Below are 19,496 nucleotides of genomic sequence, written 5' to 3' on the forward strand. Positions count from 1 at the left end.
TCCTTAGGAAGTTTGACAGGCAGAATTATATGTATTAGATAATGGAAGAAAAGGAAGCCTTCCCTTTCCTATTGCTTTCCTTCTGAGACATCTTCACCTTAAACTAAAGTTTTGACCTGATTCTTCAGAGAACTACAATCTCAGATATATGGCCACGAACCTAAGTTCCAGCTACTCCAGACTGTTGAAATGCAGTTCGGTATTGCCAACAGTAACAAAAAAATCCACTTACATCAATATCACAATTATTAAAATTAGAACAATTTTACAATTAGGCAGTTTGCACCCAACAAATTCAGATTACAAACCTGATTCTTCCTGATAAGGGGCTCTGAGTAATCGAAACATGAAGGAAACAAACACAACTGGGCCCTCTGTGTTTTCACCAAGTGATTGCAACACAACCAGCAACCGTTTCATGTCCATTAACCTGCGAAAACATTGTGTACCTTTGAAGACTAGATTATCTTTCATTTATGTCTTTTCCATTTCCTATCTTTGCCCCCTGCTCCTTTCCCTCTCCCTGCCCTTTAACGTGGAAAGAAATTCTCAATTGAGACAAAATTGAAAATAAAAACAAAAGCAACTTATTTCAGCTTTCTTAAATCAATAGTCATGGTACCCCTGAGATAAGACAACACTCTGGATCAGGATTCCAATCACACTGGTCCACACCAGCAGCCCTGGAGAGAAGAGTCAGGGAGCAGCCTGAATAGCAGTAGGGAAGAGTCCTATGTGTAAGATTTCTTCTACAGTTGTGGGGAGGGGGTGGTAGAAAAGTTAGTGCTAGTTCAATAGAAAAGTTCTTGTCACTAGAGTCACTTCAATCACTAACAGATGGACATAGAAGCAGAGCATAGTTATCTGAGCTGTTAGTCTCAAGACTTGGCATGCTGGAGTCTCCCATGCCTGTTATAGGTACAGTAAGAAAGCTGTTCTGTGCTACTTTAAGAAGGCAGTGTCTCCAGTTTCCCTCTGGTAACAACAAACACCCTGGAGGCAAGGAGGAGGGCTGAAGTAGCCTTCTAAAGTCCTCATCTGTGAAGCAGCCATGAAGGCAGGAAAGGCTGTAAGAGGAGGATGAAACTGAGCCTCATGAAACACTTGCAAAACTCGTCTAAAGTAAAAATTCCTTAGTTCAGAGACCTGTTTCTACTTTCTTTCCATAAACCTCTGAGGACACTGCCTGGCACTGATAGAGGGCACTCACTGAGCCTTGTGTTAGCATCCAGGACACCAAGAGGCTGTGAGTAGGAAGATATGCCTTAATCAGGAAGATCTTTATTAACAATATGAGGACACTGGGCAGAACTGAGGGCGGTGACCTACAAATCCATCCTCATATGCTCACTACAGTCTCAGTATTTGTTTGCTAGGAAAGGGAAACAAAGACAAGGCTGAAGATGGGCATGGTGATTGATCATGCAGATAGTCTAGCCTTATGGTATGATTGATCATAACTTTGGAGCATTTTGGCAAAGTCTGCCACACAAAGCTTTGCTGGCACAGGAAGGTCACTGTATCCTTCATGGTAGTTCATGTCATAGTCACTAGTGAGGTTTATTATTCCTTAGAGGAGAAAGATTGAATAGCTCCATCAGGAGAGGAAACAAAAGGGATCAGAAACAACATGGAGTTGGCCAGGACAGTAACGTGGCACTCCTTGAAACTTTCAGGGGCTGGACATCCATCATTCACATTTTATCAAAGTGAAGCTGAACATAAGTATCTACAATGGTATATTGATAATTGAAGTTCTAGCTAGATAGGCATAATGGCACACACCTTTAAAATCTTTACACTTGGGAGGCAGAGGCAGGCTCCGTGAGTTCAAGGTCATCATGGTCTACATAGGGCATGCCGGGACAGCCAAAGCTACATAGTAATACCCTGTCTCAAAAAAAGAAGAAAAAGAAAAATGTAATCCTAGCAATTTCAAATGAAATAGTTCTGTAATAACACCTGAATCCCACCTGTCACATAGCTGTTCACTAAGGTTATCATGTCTTCACATACACGTATAGGGAAAGACATGTCACATATGAATTCTTTCAAACCAAATCATGTATTTTTGGAGTTAAATCTCACAGGGGTATTTCATTTTCTTTCATTTCTTTTTCTTCCCCTGTGCCCTCAAGCCAAAAAAATTACCATAAAATGCTCTTATAACTATGTCAACAATCTGTCCCAAGGCCATGCCGTCAAAGTAGCTTTGTGGCTGACATAGTCACTAAGTCAGGACCTCAGCTTTGACAGCTTTGCTTTTTTGGTGTCACTCTTTGTACTTGGACATCTCTAAAGCACAAAGCGGTGATCTCTGGTTCACAGAAAAAGAATGTCAAAACTGGACAATATTTTTTTGAAAAGAACATGTCCTTCAAAATAATTAAAGAACATTAATCTTTTCTTATAATTTATTCTAATAACAAACATCAGTTGCATAGAGAGACACTTTAAGATTTTTTTTTTACCTTTCTGAAATTGAATGAGAGCAACTGCCGATGTATGAGCTACACCAAGACAAGACCCATGGCTCATCCATCTTAAATTCACACCAGGGACTCAATAAACTCAGTGACTAACATATTCATTCCAGAATCATTTTATTTCTAAATATTCTGTACACATTTAAAAATCTTTGCCATTCTGTAACACTATGTGGTCACTTCTGGGTTCCCTTCATAATTTGAAAAAAGGGTGATGGTGATGATGATGATGATGACGATAACCATAGCAATAATAATAACAACATTGGGCTGGAGAGATGGCTCAGAGGTTGAAAGCACTTGCTGCTCTGCCAGAGGACCTGAGTTTGGTTTCCAACACCCATGTCACACAGCTCACCACCTCCTGTAACCCCATCACCAGGGGATCTGATGCCCTCATCTTGTTCCTGTGGGTACCTGTACATACTTAGCAGACAGATATATACAGGAATACAAGTAAATGTATAAAAATATGGATAATAGTAGTAGTAACAAAGCTAGTTTGTATTTGTCTGCATCAAAATTCTGTGGGAGTCTCAAGATGAGATTGTTACTGCTTGTGTTTGTGCATCTGTTCTGAGGAGACAGGATTGTTCTGAGCATGCAGTCTTTGAGGCAGCTGACCAGAACCTGAGTCTTCACATGAGCCGCTTGACAGACTACAATACACTGAATGATGCAAATTTCATCACGTGCAGAGTGGGAAAATTTTGCATACAAAGACTCTATTATTGAATCTTAAACATTTCCAGTAGGACCCCTCAAGTCCTATATTACTGAAATTACTTGTCCTAGTGAGTGGAAGGTAAAATACCCTACATGGCCTTGGTAATTCCATTAACCTTAAGGAATTTCTGTGCTTTGTTTGCTTCTTTCATTTTGTGATTTTCATGAACTGAGTTGAGTGAGACTTCCCAAACTAACTGGATAATTTGTTAGGTGATTATTTTTTAAATGCCTAATACAGAGGTACTCTATAGGAGCAAGTTAAGTAAAATATTTGGTTCTAGCCCAGACACCAGTATTTATTTTCTTTTTTAAGAAAAGTAATAGACTAGAAAGTAAATCTAAGGATGCCCATGAAGATTTGGTTAGCATTAACAGTATTTTTAGAGTCATTATTTCATTAATGGGTCATAATCACTTTAAACAGCAGTAACCGCATATAGTTGTATAGAAATAAATTAACATAAATATATAAATAAACTTACATGATTTAAAAATAAGTAGCAGTTTATCTCTTTCAATCATAATATACCTGTAACTGGTATGCAATGTATTTTCAAATAAAAGTTTGTGTGAACAAATTATATTGCTAAGTGAGTGGTATAAACATCTAATGAGCACGTTTTGTGTAAGTGGAAAGCAGTTTAATAGAAAATTAAATAGAAAATACATACAGAAGACATGAAACTCTACTTACAGACATTAAAATAATTACAACTTAAAATAGCTTCATTAGTATGTCTGCAACTGCTGAAGGTATATTTCTTTTAATCAACCCAGTAAAAGCTAGTAGAGCTTAAGTTACTCCAAAGAGCTCCACTTGGGAAATCTCCCTGTTAGATTGCAGAAGGTCTGGAAATGTGTTAAAGAGAATAGTAACTACTTCAAGGGTCTGGTGGTCCTTTCCAAAGAGAAGTTTCTGGATTACTCACAATAATTACCTCACCAGGGAAGGAGCTAATGTAGATGCACCAAGGCCTGAGGTAGGTTTCCTTTTGTTTCTGTGCTTTACAACATTCTTGGTTTTGTTTCTATTTTCATTTCCCCCTCTGATGGAGGGATTAGAAGTCACATCCGCATTAGAAAAACAAGTCAGATTTTATTTTTCTGAACTTAGAACAAGAATATGATGAAACTTCACATCAAAGATGATGCAGAAATTTTACGTTATTTCTAACACATGCATACAGCTTAATGAAGTAGGTCCGGTTCCCTATCAGAGCTTTATGTTTGCAGTCAAGTTCCTTTCTCCCGATTCTATGTTCTATTTTTCCCCCACTGTGCCGTGAGATACCAGAATTTACTCCTTCAGCTTGCATACAAACACTTGTCCTCGGCCTTTAGGAATCATTAGATACTCATGTTGCCTTTTTTCAGCATCTATATTAATGAACATGCTGTGTTTTTCTTTCTTTTTCTGGCTTCTCTGGTTCCTCAAACAACTGTGGAATTATTAAATAATTATAAGGGTTATTGTTCTAAACTAGTTCCTATCCTGGACTGAGACTGAAATTCAGTTACAGCCATCCACACTTAGGTTTGATAGAGTCTGGCCTCAACAAAGTGAAACCAAGCATTTTATCGGAACTTCTAAAAGAACAACAGAAATGGGAGATAGTAGTCAAATGTGCCAAACAGGCATCTTCAATCACTGTGGAAAACAAGAATTACCTTAATCCTCTGCACCCTGCGATATGTAATCCTTTAAAAATGACCCAGAGGAATCTGTGTTAACAAAGTCATTAGTTTCTGGTGTTTTGCCCCAGTCTTACACGGAAAGTAATTTTTACATCATCAGTCACCTGGTTCTTCTGTTTGTACTTCCTTCTGCCTTTATGTACCTGTGAAATCAACTTTGTATTGATTAGGTTGTTATTTGGTTTCTTAGTTGCTCATATTTCTGTTTGTTTTGTTTCTTTGTTAGCTAGATCCTCATTGCATAGCCCCAGGTTGGTATTAAATTCTATATTCTTTTTCTGAAAGCCAAGTCTAGGGCTTTGTCATTGGAACACAAATTCTATGTTATACAGTGAAATAGTACTTGGCACTAGAAATGTAAATATGGTTAAATAATATCTTTCAAATAAGTTGCAGTCATTCTGTTCTCCAATAAATTATATTCACTGAACCATGGAGTAAATAAAGACCAAAGTGATGAGCATTTTTATTAATTAACTCGTTACTCAGATTTCTAATAGTGGACAGTACCTCACACTCCAAATAACCAAATTATAGCCATGGCCAAGTAAGGAGACTTCCAGAATAAATCAAAACTTAGTCTATAAAATTGCATAGAGAAAGCCAAAATTTTTAAGTGCTTCTACAAGTTCTTAAATATATTTACAGTGAGTGAGACCTTTGAGGACAGTGCTCTGGGTTGAAATGTATCTTTTCAAAAATCCATGCTGAGGGTCAGTGAGATGGCTCAGGTGCCAGAGCCACTTGGTGTCAAGTCTGATGATAGGAGGTCAGTCCCTGGATAGTGCATGTTAGAAGGAGAAACTGATTCCTCAGCGGTGTCTTCCGGCCTCCACATGAATGTAGAAAGATGAAAATGCATGTGGAATAAACATTACTTTAAAGAATAATCTAGTTAAATTGTCCCTAGTCTACCATGATTTTGTATTTTTATGAAAAGAGGAAGTCAGGAGACAGACTTAGGGGAAATACAATGAGAACTGCCCAGGAAGATAGCCATGTGTTAGCCAAGGATACAGATTTAGAAGAGGTCTTTCCTCATGGGCTGCAAGGGAATTAAATCAGAGAGCAATCTAATGTTCGGTTTCCAGCCTCTATTACCATGAGACAATAAAGTTCTCTGTGTTAGGCCTCCTCATTTGTGATACATTTTTAGAGAAGAGCTGTCCTGTTCTTAAATTTTGGAATTGTTAATTTGGAAATAAATCCAGAGGGCTCATAACACTAACGCAAAGTGTTCCAGCTGGGACATATTGTAGATGCTTCGCAGATAAAGACATTAAGGACACGCAAGAGTTTCAGAGTGGTCTAGGGAGAAGCTTAACATAACAACACCTCTTTTTTTTTTTTTTTTTTTTGGTTTTACGAGACAGGGTTACTCTGTATTGTTTTGGAGGCTGTTGGTCCAGCCTGGCGTGGAACTCACCGAGATCTGCCTGCCTCTGCCTCCCGAGTGCTGGGATTAAAGGCATGCGCCACCACCTCCAGGCAACAATGTCTTTTATTCCCTTAATCAGACCCTCAGGAGGACATGGCCACAATTCTTGTCTTAGGCATCCTCTATAGGTGCTTCCATGCTGATAGAAAAAACCAAGTCACTGCAGCAGAAATAGTATGATTAACAGAGCCTGGCTCATGAAAACCAGCGCCTCACTTTGCGAAGAACAAGACTACTTACTACTCGCTGTTCTACCAACTTGAGGTTGACAAACAAAAGCAGCAAATGGTCAAAGCTGAACACCAAGCCATTTGAAGTAGATCTAAACAGTATGGACTAAAAGGAAAAGACAAGGTCATCTTCTTTACTTCTTCCTCCTTCCAGAAAGAGTGAGGCCAATTCAAAGAAAAATTTCTTCTGATGGACGAGAAGGAAAAATTGAAAAAGAATCATAAAAGAAACCCAAAGAATCAATCACCTCAGGTGTTAGGATTTAGCCAATTTGGGGGCATCTGCTAAGATAGGATGTATCGTAGTTCATGCTAAAAGTAGTTTACAATAGCTCATTCAGGTGAGCATGAAAACAAAACAAAAAGAAAAAAGAAAAATGAGACAGTAATCCTCTGTGACATAATTGGAAATTCTTAATTCCAAGAAAAGAGGTGTGTCAGTGTCATCATTTCTACAATAACTTGTTTTGCAGAGCATCAAAGTAAACATATATTGAAATGAAGGAAGTTGTCATGAGACCAAAAACAATATTATGAAGAATATTAATAACAAATATGCATCAATACTAACTTCATTTTGGAAGAAAAAATAAATCTACCCCAAAGGCATTCATTCTCCTCCTCCTCCTCTTCCTCTCTCTCTCTCTCTCTTACTGTGTATGTTAATGGAAACTCTCCTTAGCCCATAAATAGGATGAATATGAAGCATTAAACAAGGCATCTAATAAGCTCACGAGATGTCAAATTGTGAAAAACTAGGGGTGGAGCAATAAGGAATTTGGAATTATGTATATAACCAGATCTATATTCTCAGGAGTTGCACCTAGAAATCACAGGGGATAAGAAATACACAAATGTGTTTTAGAAGCTTCTAGATGTGTACTCTAGCTCTAATGTAGAAGGAGATAATTATTAGTAATGATTGATTTGACAGACATCAGTTACATTTGACATGATGGTCTTGAGGATGAGAAACAATGAACCATGGCTGACTTGAGGCCCAACAACTAATTTTCTAGCCAAGGGTATCTGGCTTGCACAGAATCACATCTAGACACCCGAGGAACACATAAACATCCTATTATTCCAAAACATTTTGGAAATGTTATGTTCAGGCTACTCCCTTTCTTCCCATTTAACATGGAAAGAGTAGCTAGCTGGACTTCAATATAAGGATTAAAATAAGAGTTAAAATAGAAGCTATTTGATCGTGAACATTAAGGCACATGATGAATTCTGTATAGCTACTGTCTGAAGACACTCCAAACATTCACATAATTAGTTTATTGATACCATTTGATGCCATGTTCTTCACAGCTTTCATAGATGCTGTTTCTCATGATGAGTTCCTGAGAGGTATTGTACAGTAAGTTATGTGTGAACATAGTAAGTTTCTTCCTCAACTCATGCCTCACCACTCATCAAATTGTTGATCTTATGTTCTATGTCCCCAAGGAAATAAATCTTTCTGGAAATATTAAGGGAAAGAAGAGTGGGGAGAGAGATACAGGGAGGTGGAAAGAGAGCTGTAATAGTATGAGGGTTGAATCTGCAGGTAATATCATTCAGGTGAATAAATTTCTCACTGATGAAATTTGCTTAAAGGGCAGTAATGTGATAAAAATAAATGAAATTCTTTCATGATTTTTCTATATGATCTGACTATAAAATAGAGTTAAGGAATAGAAGATCATGTTAGAAGTATTGCTTGGTAGTAAAATGCTTGGCTAGCTTGTACAAGGCCTTGGATTCAATTCCCAGGACAAAACAAGGAAAGAAGAAAGTTCAATTTGAAGAAGAGAGTTATTTTATTTTGTACAATTCAAAAGTCATTAATATTCTACTTTCAGTCAAATTATTGAAATGGATATAATTTCATTTTTAATGCCGGGTCAAATTCACTAGCACAAGAGTTGATAGCAGATATTGTCACATCAATTTTGGAATTTTCTTTCTCTCTTCCTGCACGTCTCTAAGATTTGAAGGGTCTCTCTCCAATCCTCTGAAATCTGATTCTGTAAGAAACGTGTCTCTCCTGTTTACTCTTGTCCCAGATTCTATGTCATAGGTCATAGGCCTCAATGATGGGAGACACTTTCTCCCATGCATGTCGTACCCAGTGCCCTAACATACTCAGGCGAGGGGCTGTCTTCTTTTTTTCTTTCTATATATATTTAGTTTTTTTTTTTTACATCCCAACAGCAGCTTCCCCTCCCTCCTCTCCTCCCAGGAGGTTCCCATTCTCCTCACAGTGACAAAACATCTGAGAAAAACAACTCCAAGAGGTGAAGATTCACTTGAACGCTCACATTTTAAAAGGTTTCGGGGCACGATTAACCACTTGAGCTTGCCTGGACCATGCTGAAGTGGGACATCATGCTAAAAGGCCATGATGGAATAAAGGTGCTGACCTCATGGTGCCCAGGGAACAAAGAGAGGGAGAAATTGCAACAAGGTATAGCCTCCAAAACATGGCCCAATTACTGCTTCCCGAAGCCAGGTATCAACTTCTTAAGTTCCCATAATGCCCCAAAATAGCACCACCAGCAGGGGTCAAAGGCTATTAACACATGGGCCCAGGGACGTTTTCTATAAAACTTAAAATCCTACCTCTGAACCCCAAGGCACATGTCCATCTCATAAGGCAAGATGAATTTAGTATCTCTGTAGCAGTCTTCAAAGTCTCCACAGTTGCAACATTGCTTGAAAGTTCAAGTCCAAAGTCTCCTGAAACTAAAGGCATAGTCTCAACAGTGAACTCCAGTAAAATGGAAAAAAAGGAAAGAAGAAAGAGAAAGAAACCTTTTTCCTCCAAGGTACTACAGTACAGAGTGAATATTTCTATTCTAAAGTGGAAAAAAAAAAGGTCATGGAGTATAGAGAGGAAGGATGGATCCAAGTAAGACCAACACTCAACAGGGAAAGCATAATGAACATAGTTCTGGGAGACATGGCTGTACAGAGCAAAAGTTCCAGCACTTTAAAAAGTGAAGCAGGAGAATTGGGATTTTGAGGCCAACCTGGGCTATATAGTGAGACTCTGAACTTTGTCCCTCCCACAAAGGGGTCTCTAATTATATATCCAGTGTTCAGGACAAGTAGCATCTGTGATTCAAATCTCCAAGAGTGTGGGTGGCCTTGTTCCTATGGACATTGTCACCTGTAAGCTGCACTCTGCTTGGCTTCTGTCTCAGCTGGATCCAAAACAGATATTTTTTGGTAAACATTCATCTCTTTCAATTCTAACTTCCTGGGGTCTCCATTGTATTTTTAGCTTCAAGCATTGCCTTGTCAAAGACTCCCCACAGAGATCCTGGCCCTCTTATATACTGCCTGGCCTCCTAGGTTTTCCTTTAAAGTCTGGGTGGAAGCTTACATAATCCTGTAACTCCTACTTTTTACATGCCTGCAAAACCAGAATTTCATGAATGGTACCAAAGTCAGTCCCCAGCTCATGCAGTAGCTCTACTTTGAGGCCCCACATCATTTAAACAAGGGCTACAATTATTTCAGAGCTGATCCTGAGTAAACACTTCTCTAGGCTATCCAGTGTAAGCAGTGTTCTCTCAAGGGAAAGTCTTTTAAATGCTCACTTTTTTGCCACTGTGCTTTGTTGAGTCCTCAGGTTATTCTGGCCCATTTTAATTGTCTTCGTTTAATAATGCCAACCTCTTTAACATTTCAGTGTGTCTCCATCTTATCTATGCTCTTCTCTGGGGAAACTCTAAGCTTTTCTAACATTTCCTCCTCTCTTTCTTTCTGCTTTGTGTTCATAATTCTCACTGTACATTAATTAAAATCATCCAGCAACACCCATGCTAAATCCAGAGTTCCAAATTGCTCCCATTTGTTTGCCACCAAGTTTCAGCTTAATGTCTAATTAACATTAGCACCCATTTTGTTATGTCAGATTTGAAAGATGCTACAAGGAAGCCCACTAGTTAATAAGAGAAAATTTAATACTTTATGGCTATTAGTATTATTTTTATTTATTTGTTTGTTTATTTGTAACTCTCAACAGGAGTGATGATGTATGTCTTTAACCCCAGCACACTGGAGGCAAGGGCAAGCATATCTCTGTGAGTTCAAGACCAGTCCAGTCTATGGAGCAAGTTCGAGTACAGCAAGAGATACACAGAGAAACCCTGTCTGAAAAAAACAAACAAAATTATCTCTCACAATTCTAGAGATCCAAGGTCAAGTTGTTGGCAAATCTGGTGACAAGGCCACTTTCCTTCACAGGTGACTCCTCATTGGGTGCTCACATGATGGAAAGGACAGGACATTTTTGAAGGCAAAGCCCTTCTGATCTCACAATGCCCCAAGCTCTTCATTTCCTAATATCATCAGTCAGGAAAGTAGAACTTCAACATATGAGTTTTGAGGAGATGCAAACATTCAAAACATAGCATATTTTGACACTTTCTACGTATTTCTACATAGGATTTCATATTTTTCCAGTAGAATAATTTACCTGTCTCCCTGAGGCATTTCTTTATGATAAAATATATGTGACAAATCACAATCATTAAAAGGATGGAGTAAGTCACTTGCTGAGGAAAAATGCCACATTATTAAACAGTGTTTCTACACATGCTCTCATGCAGACATACTATCTCAGCATATCCTTCTAAACAGCCACCCTCAAATCTCAGGTGATACCTCAAAGGTTTAGTTGGTTCGCTGGGAATGCATAAGCTAATGGCTGCCATTCAGCAGTTCCCACAGTCCTTATAGCAAAAGGCACAGGCTTGCTTGTTGCAGAGATGCTCTGCTCATTAGACTCATGAGGATTCAGCCACAGCAGGTCTCAGCCATTGCGATGCTAGAGGGAAGGTCGGTTTTGGATGACCTCACTTTGCTGATTAAAGAATCCAACTTTCAAATGACACAGGCCACTCCTGCTCATGCTTGACTTAACCTGGATCTGTTTGCCCTCTTTACTCAGTCACAAGAAAGTAGGAAGTGTGTTGTCATCTTATGTGCCTGAAGACAGGAGAATGCATAATGTTTGGCAAAGAACTATAATGATTTCCTCACTAAGAACCCATGTGTCCTTGTGTTGAAGCTGTGACTTAAGTCTTGGGGATGACTATGCCTTGTTGTTACCCCTAAGAAAGATATGAGTGACCCTGCATCCTGATGGGCCATCCTGACTCACAGCCATGCAATGCATAACAATGCACATAGCAAAACAAATGTGAGGTTACTGGTGACCTAATTATGAATTCAATAAAGTTCTTTTATGTTGTTGGTCTTTGTATTTCTCCGCTCCTGGCGATTGAACTCAGTAGCTATTACTATTTTTTTCTTTTTTAAAATAGTTGTTTTTTCCTATTTTTTATTTAAATTAGAAACAAGCTTGTTTTACACATCAAACCTAATTCCCAATCCCTCCCCTCCTTCCCTGCTCCCCCCCCCACTAACCCCCTATCCCATTCCCTTTCTGCTCCCCAGGGAGGGTTAGGTCTTCCATGAGGGATCTTCAGAGTCTGTCATATCCATTGGAGCAGGGCCTAGGCCCTCCCTGTGTGTCTAGGCTGAGAGAGTATTCCTCTATGTGGAATGGGCTCCCAAAGTCCATTCGTATGCTAGGGATAAATATTGATCTACTACCAGAGACCCCATAGATTGCCAAGGCCTCCTCACTGAAGCCCACATTCAGGGGGTCTGGATAAGTCCTATGCTGGTTTCCTAGCTATCAGTCTGGGGTCCATAAGCTCCCCTTTGTTCAGGACAGCTGTTTCTGTGGTTTTCTCCAGCCTGGTTTTGACCCCTTTGCTCATCACTCCTCTCTCTGCAGTTGGCTACCAGGAATTCAGTTCAGTGTTTAGCTGTGGGTGTCTGCCTCTGCTTCCATCAGCTACTGGATGAAAGCAGCCATTTTTATTAATGTGTTCTTTTCTCCACAGTCTTACACAGGTCTTAAACATAGAAACGATGTATTTATTTGCTGCAATCAAGGCTAAGACCTAAGTTGGAAAGCACAGCAAAGTTCTGATGTACCTGAAGGAGAAAAAAATGTAGAAAACAATTGTTAATTCATGATGTTTGCACTATACTTGTGTATATAAAAACACATAATAAGATAACTAACACCAATAGCATTACAATGTTTAATTTCTAAACATCTCTGTGATGCCCATTAATTCAGAATGTGCTTTGCCTAAATTCTAGTAAGCTAACACTATTAGATAGGCCATCATATTTCTTGTAGAAAACTCTTCTTAAATCTTCCTAAAGCCTTTGGCCATTTATGATTGGAAGTCGCTGCTAATTTAGATTTCTTCCTGTAGCACAATAACTGTGAGCGATCTCCGTGTCACCTCTGTGGGTTTAAGTTATGTTTTAGTGTAAAATACAAAAGGTTAATTACTGCTCAGAACCTGACACTTCTGTGGGAGTAACTGCAAGTTATTTATTATCCTTCCTCTAGTTAATTATGTTAATTGTAGTGGATTTACAGTGTCAAGTGCAAGCATGTTAATTAATTTAATAAGCACATTTTTTGTACTTTCTTCTGTTGCAGTTGATCCATCTTTAGTGAATAAGGATGAAAATGCCATCTATTTATTGGGAAATTCCCTTGGCCTTCAACCAAAGATGGTTAGAACATACCTAGAAGAAGAGCTGGAGAAGTGGGCCAAAATGTAAGTACCATGTTTAAAAGTGGGATTCTACATCTGACAGAAGAACTTCGAAAATTACAAAAGGTGTTTGATTAGGGCAAGTTATGCCCTAGCACTTTAGGACTGAGGAAAACCTAATTAACCATAATTATCAATACTATACTATTCTGAAGAAAGAATTTAGGGTCAGAATAAAACTAAATTGCAAATCTGTGATGGAAGGAAAGTAAAGTAAGATGTTTAAATATTTAAACCCTTTTCCTACATCTAAGTCAATGTAGCCATTTTATTTCACACAATAAATGACCAACAAAGAAGCTAATTTACGGTGTTGAGCGTTTTATGAATAATTCATGATTAAGTAAGCAATGACATCAAAATATGGAATCCAGGCTTGTTAACGTTAGGTTGGGGGACACATGATCATGGATGTAGTGAGTGAGATGTATCATCTAATCTTAGCATTTTAAAGCCCCTATGGTTTTCTGTTGTGTAGACAGTTAAAAACTATTTCCACGCTTGCTGTATATGAATTCAGACATGTACCCACCCCCACCCTGTACTCTTGTATATGTGTAGTCTTCTAATGACTAACCCTTCCTCTTTTCACCCTCCCTGAGGCCTAATCTTCTGTAAACAAACCTCCTCAGCCACTTGTTACCTCTCCCAAGTGTCACTACATTAATAACACATCTCTTTAAATATTTCAAATTTTTTCATTAACACCCAATGGCGGTACATATTGATGAGTATATCAGTGTGATGTTTTTATATTTGTTTATAATATGTACCAATCAACTCAAGGTAATTGAGGTTCCCATCCATTTATCACAGTTTATTGTGAATTACGATCCCATCAGTTTTATAAAACACTAGAACTTATTACTTCTGTCTAACTGAGTTCTGATACCCATTTCTAACCCTCTACAATTTCCCCCTTGAGTAGACAGCTTAGAGACATCTGTTTTCATTACTTTCCCGTTCTTAGAAAAATAATCCGATTTTATGTATCATCTCTCTTTCTACAGTAATTACTTATAAAACTGAAATGAGATCTATTTGCTAAGTATTTGAATTTTTTTGTCTTATTGCTGAATTGTAAACACTTAAGTATTTTAAACAGCCCAAGATGTTTTTTTAAATGTTTTCTCTGATCATTTGAAAATTAAAAAAAAGATCATTATGGAAATAAGTCCCACCCAATGGTGAGGAGACAACATTTCAGAAAGATGAAATCACATTAAATATGAATTCTGGAGCAGGCCGTTTTGTGTCCATAAAATCTCCTGCTTCCTGACCATTCCTCCTTCTTTGTGCTCTGTCATACTGGGAGTAGTTTAGTTCTTACCACCTAAGTGAGGACAGCTACCTTGACTCTCAGGCAACACTGCAGAGTCCTCACTTTTTCTGGTTAAGAATGAGAGCTCTCAAATTAATGCAAGAATCATGGGAAGCTTATATAATTTATTAAGCATGTTATAATTTCATCTGCCCGAGGACTTTTATGTGTAAGTTTCAAAATACACATCACCACATTTGAAAGCATTTTGGACTAGCAGGTTTTAGTCTTTAATGAATGAGGGTCACAGTTAATAAAAATGGTCGATATTCATGTTGGTCCTTAATATTTGAGAGCAGAGTTAAATTGGATGATTTTGCACTTTTGAAAGTGTCTTTCCCCATTGAATACTCAGGCGGCCAGGCTTTGCATTTTTATGCTCTAGGCATTTAAAAGATGCTGCCCTGCTGCTCCATTCACTCCACATCACACCGCAAACCACCAAGGGACTGGCTGATGATTGTTGGGATGTTCGAATTATGTTTCAGGAAAGTGCCTGTCTCTCATAGACTCGTCCATTGTTGCATTTCACTTTCATATTTTACTTTGTGAACATATACAAAGCCAGAGCCTTAGTTAAATCCTCCTAGTGCTCATTAAACAAATGACTCACAGAGGAGTGCACTTTCAGGCTGAAGGCAATGAAAACTGAATTAAAGGCCTTTTCTGGGCAAAAGAGACCCTCCCACTTTTGCTTTGATTGCTTAAATTCCGCTTAGCCTCAGTCCTGGAGACCCAGTCAACCTTGTGGTCCTGCTTGCTCCTAAATAGCAGTAGGGTTTCAGATGTGCAGTTACACTCTGTTCCTTCCACCCTTGCCTGCACAACTTTGATCCAGAAACGGTTCTCACTTGTTTTTTGCTCCCAAAATATTTATGTTGAAACCCCACTCCTAGCCTTTTCCATGTGAGTCTGTAGTACATAATTATTTTTCCTATCAACTTAGCTCCACATTAATGAGAGGGCCTGCAAACTCTCTGACAGCTGAGAGATTATCGAGGGAAAGCAGGTTGTACAAGCAGACAGGAAGGACTTTTTACTGGCCCAGTTGGCTGAAGAACTTGAGGTGGGGGACAGCTGTAGTGATTCCTGGGGAACACAGGAGGCTCTGTATTGAAGCTAGTGAGTGTCCTGAGCTGGGAACTTCCAGGAAGGACACTAGGAAAGTGACATTGTCCCTCTGAGTTTGGGTCTGTGACAGCTTTACCTTAAGGAGGCTTTTACTCAAGTTCAGACTGTTTCTTTCTTTTTTAAAAATAACTTGCGCTGTGTGCACGTGTTTTCATTTAAACAACCGTGGCATGGCGCTCACTGAGGTAGGCTCTCAGACCTTTCACTTCCCTTTCTGGCAACTGTTCTGCTTTCCCCTCGTGCCATTTGTCTCTAGATCTGGGACTTCCCAGTATTGTGGTAAGCTTTAACGGATTCGATATTACTCTCTCTGTATCTTCCAGACCCATTTTGCTCTAGGGCTGATACCCAAACCAGGTCTGTGACTCTTTCACTTGACCAAAGGAAGATTCCCAACCCAAGAAAGCTACAAACTATGTTATGTTTTCCCTAAAAAAATTACAATATAAAGTGATAAGTTTCATGATGGTATTTTCATACATAATTTACTTTCATTGATCCTCCTTCCTCTACTTACCTTCCCTGGCCTCTTGCTCCTGGGCTTTTGCAGTTCACAATAGTTCCCTCACATCTTTCATATCTTATGTATTCTGCTACTCTAGTCCTGCACTCCAAACGTGTCACCCACTACACAGCCAGGCTCTTTTCTAGTTTCATCACCTATGGCCACATTCATATTCATATATGTTCTCATATGATAAAGTACAGTATTTTTCTTTGAGTCTGGGTTATTTCATGTACTATAATGAATTCCAGAGTCCTCATTTTGATGTAAATTTCAAAATCTCATTTTCTTTACAGCTGGGTAAAGTTCTATTGTGTGTGTGCGCCACACTTTCATTATCTCTTAATAGAAATCTAGTATGGTTCCTTTTCTACAGCACAGCAATGATCATGGATAGACAAGTATCTCTGTATGTCATACAGAGTCCTTTAGAGAAGTCCACAAATGATATTGAGATGGTGAGGAGTGGCTGTCTTTGAATTTGGTGGAAGCTTTCTCACTCACCTCAGGTGGGTTTTGACTTGGAAGTTAGAGTGCAAGATACTTGTGGACACACAAAAGGTGTGGTAAGTCAGTGGCTCGCAAATTTAAAAAGTGAAATTCACAGAGCACAGAGGGTGACTTTTCAATACATGTTTGATAGTAAGGAGTTCAGGAAAAGAAGGGTTAACATCCTACACAGCAGGAGCAAGGCAGCCAGTATATCATTCAGTTGCTACTGTGGGTGCTTTGAAGGAACTGAAGTAGAAAGTCCTACAGACTCTCATGGGGAAAAGGTCAGGAGGCAGCCAAGAGAGGGTCCACTGCTCAATGAGTCCCATGGGCCTCCTCTCAATTTCAGTTAAGTCTTCATGAATAACCTTTAGGCAGGGTTGCCCATTTAGGGAAAAAGAAAGAAGGAGAAACTAGACCAGGAACCAGAACTCCTTTGGGATTTCTTTCCTTTAAGCTAGGACAGGACCAAGGACAAGAATAGGAACTCTTTGCTTTCAGTGTCCCAGTCCCTAAAACGACCCACACAGTTTCCATCTCCCATTCTTCTAGGTATAACTGGTTATGCGGTACTGTTACTTTTAGTTTTTTTTCAGAAACCTCTATGTTCTATTTTCTCCTTAATCATCAAGAAATAAGGATGCCTTTCCCCTACTTTGTCAGCATCAATTATCATGTTTTCTGACTTTAGTTTTTTTTTTTTTTTGAGAAACCTTCATATTGGTTTCCACAGTGGCTGTTCCAGTTCCTACTTATCAGCAGGAAATAAGGTTGCCTTTCCCCTACTTTGCTAGCATTAATTGTCATGTTTTCTTTGTGATGACCATTCTAACTGAATGAGATGAAATCTCTCAAAGCAGTTTTTATTTGCATTTTCCAGATGGATGAGTAAGTGAAACAGTATTTAAAATATTTGTGGGCTTTTTGTTTCTTTTTGAGAACTATCCAGATCACTGCCCTATTTATTGATTAGCAGTTTTGGGTGAGACTATTTTGGAGGTTGTTAAATTTTTGCAGTTCCTCATGTATTCTAGATATTCACATTGTGTCAAAAGTATAACTGGGGAATATCTTTTACCATTCATTTTGCTGCATGTTCTGAGGACTGATGGTTTCTTTTGCTATGAAAGCTTCAAATTTTCAAAATGGTCTAATATGAATTAAAGCTTATTGTCTTGGTAAATACAATATTAAAGTATACAGTCTTGACAATAGCATTAAAAGTATCAATATACTTTGGCAAAAGGAGACAACACTAAGAGCTATGAATATCAAGGCAGGAAATATCATATTCTTGTACTCTAGTACAGACATCCTGTCTATCTACAGCTTCACCTGCTTCTAATTGTAACTGATCTTGACCACCATGTGTGACTAATACTAAAGTCAAAAATCAAAACATTTAGATATTTTTAGTTTTAGGGCCTTATAAAAGTCCAAAAATAACAGAGACTGAAAATCTTATAAATAACAGAAATGTATTTTCTCACAATTGTGCAAAATTAAGGTATGAGAAAGCTTAGTGCCTGCTGAAGGCTGCTCTCTGCTTCCCAACTGCTGCTTCTTGCCGCATCACAGGTAATGGATGGTGCATGCACCTTAATCACCTTTTATAAGGCTGTGAGTCCTACTGAAGCCTCTGTTGACATGGCTTGAAGCACTGTTTAAATCAGCAATGTTTAACCTGTGGCTTGAGACTGTTGATGGACTTTGTGTCCAGCCTGGTCCCTTCGAACCTCAACCCAAATAAACACACAGAGGCTTATATTAATCAAACTGTTTGGCCAATGGTTCAGGCTTATTAGTGGCTAGCTCTCTCTTAATTATTAACCCACATCTATTAATCTATGTATTTCCACACTGTCGGGCTTACCAGTGATGCCCGATCCCCTTTCTTCCTCAGAAGCTGCTCATTCTCTACCTTTCTTTTCCCAAAATGCTCCTAGTCTGGTAGCCCCATCTATACTTCCTGCCTGGCTATTGGCCAGTGAGCATTTTATTACACCAATAAGAGGAGCATATATTCAGAGTATACAGAAGGACATCTCTATCATGAGACCCCCTTTGGGGGTTGAACAGCCATTTCACAGGGGTTACCTAAGATCATAAAAAAACATGAATATTTATTTACATTGTGATTCAAAACAATGGCAAAATTACACTGATGAAGTAGCAAGAGAAGTAATTTTATGGTTGGAGTTTACCATAATATGAATGTCTGTATTAAAGGGTCACAGCATTAGGAAGGTTGAGAACCAACAATTTAAGTGCTTTCCCTATTAATAAGGACACACAAATGACTTACATTAACATATGACGTCTGAAGATATATATCTAGTCTCTAGTAGTACACAAAATATTTCTTATAAAATTTCCACTTATATGTGAAAAAATTTGCATCTCCCCAAGTTTAATAAGAGCTTTGGTCTCTCAGCCGGGCAGTGGTGGTGCACGCCTTTAATCCCAGCACTCGGGAGGCAGAGGCAGACGGATCTCTGTGAGTTCGAGGCCAGGCTGGACTGACAGCCTCCAAAACAATACAGAGAAACCCTGTCTCGTAAAACCAAAAAAAAAAAAAAAAAAGAAAAGAGCTTTGGTCTCTTGTTAAACAATCCTAATTACTGTTATTTTGCAATTTGATTTTCATTTATGAAATTTTTGAAGTTCTGAACAGTTTAAATTATACTTACTTAATTTATGTGTTCTGTCAAATGAAATTATTTAGGCAATTATAATATTTTGAAATAGAAAAGTTGTAATATAGACTCATTTGCTATGTAATAATTATCAATAAAAAGTTTCTATAATCCTAAACATTGTGT

At 38.5% G+C, this 19,496-nt stretch overlaps 1 protein-coding gene across 1 annotated transcript in view; it reads left to right on the forward strand.

Moving 5' to 3' along the window:
• Nucleotides 1-19,496, forward strand: part of Kynu (kynureninase) — a 140,561-nt gene that overhangs the window by 14,030 nt on the left and 107,035 nt on the right. The window contains exon 3 of the mRNA XM_005069024.4: nucleotides 13,108-13,228. Within this exon, the coding sequence (XP_005069081.1) occupies nucleotides 13,108-13,228 (121 nt within the window). The remainder of the gene's footprint in view (nucleotides 1-13,107; nucleotides 13,229-19,496) is intronic.

This window comes from Mesocricetus auratus, unplaced genomic scaffold, assembly GCF_017639785.1.
Source record: "Mesocricetus auratus isolate SY011 unplaced genomic scaffold, BCM_Maur_2.0 Super-Scaffold_100004, whole genome shotgun sequence".
In the NCBI taxonomy this organism is placed as follows: Eukaryota; Metazoa; Chordata; class Mammalia; order Rodentia; family Cricetidae; genus Mesocricetus; species Mesocricetus auratus.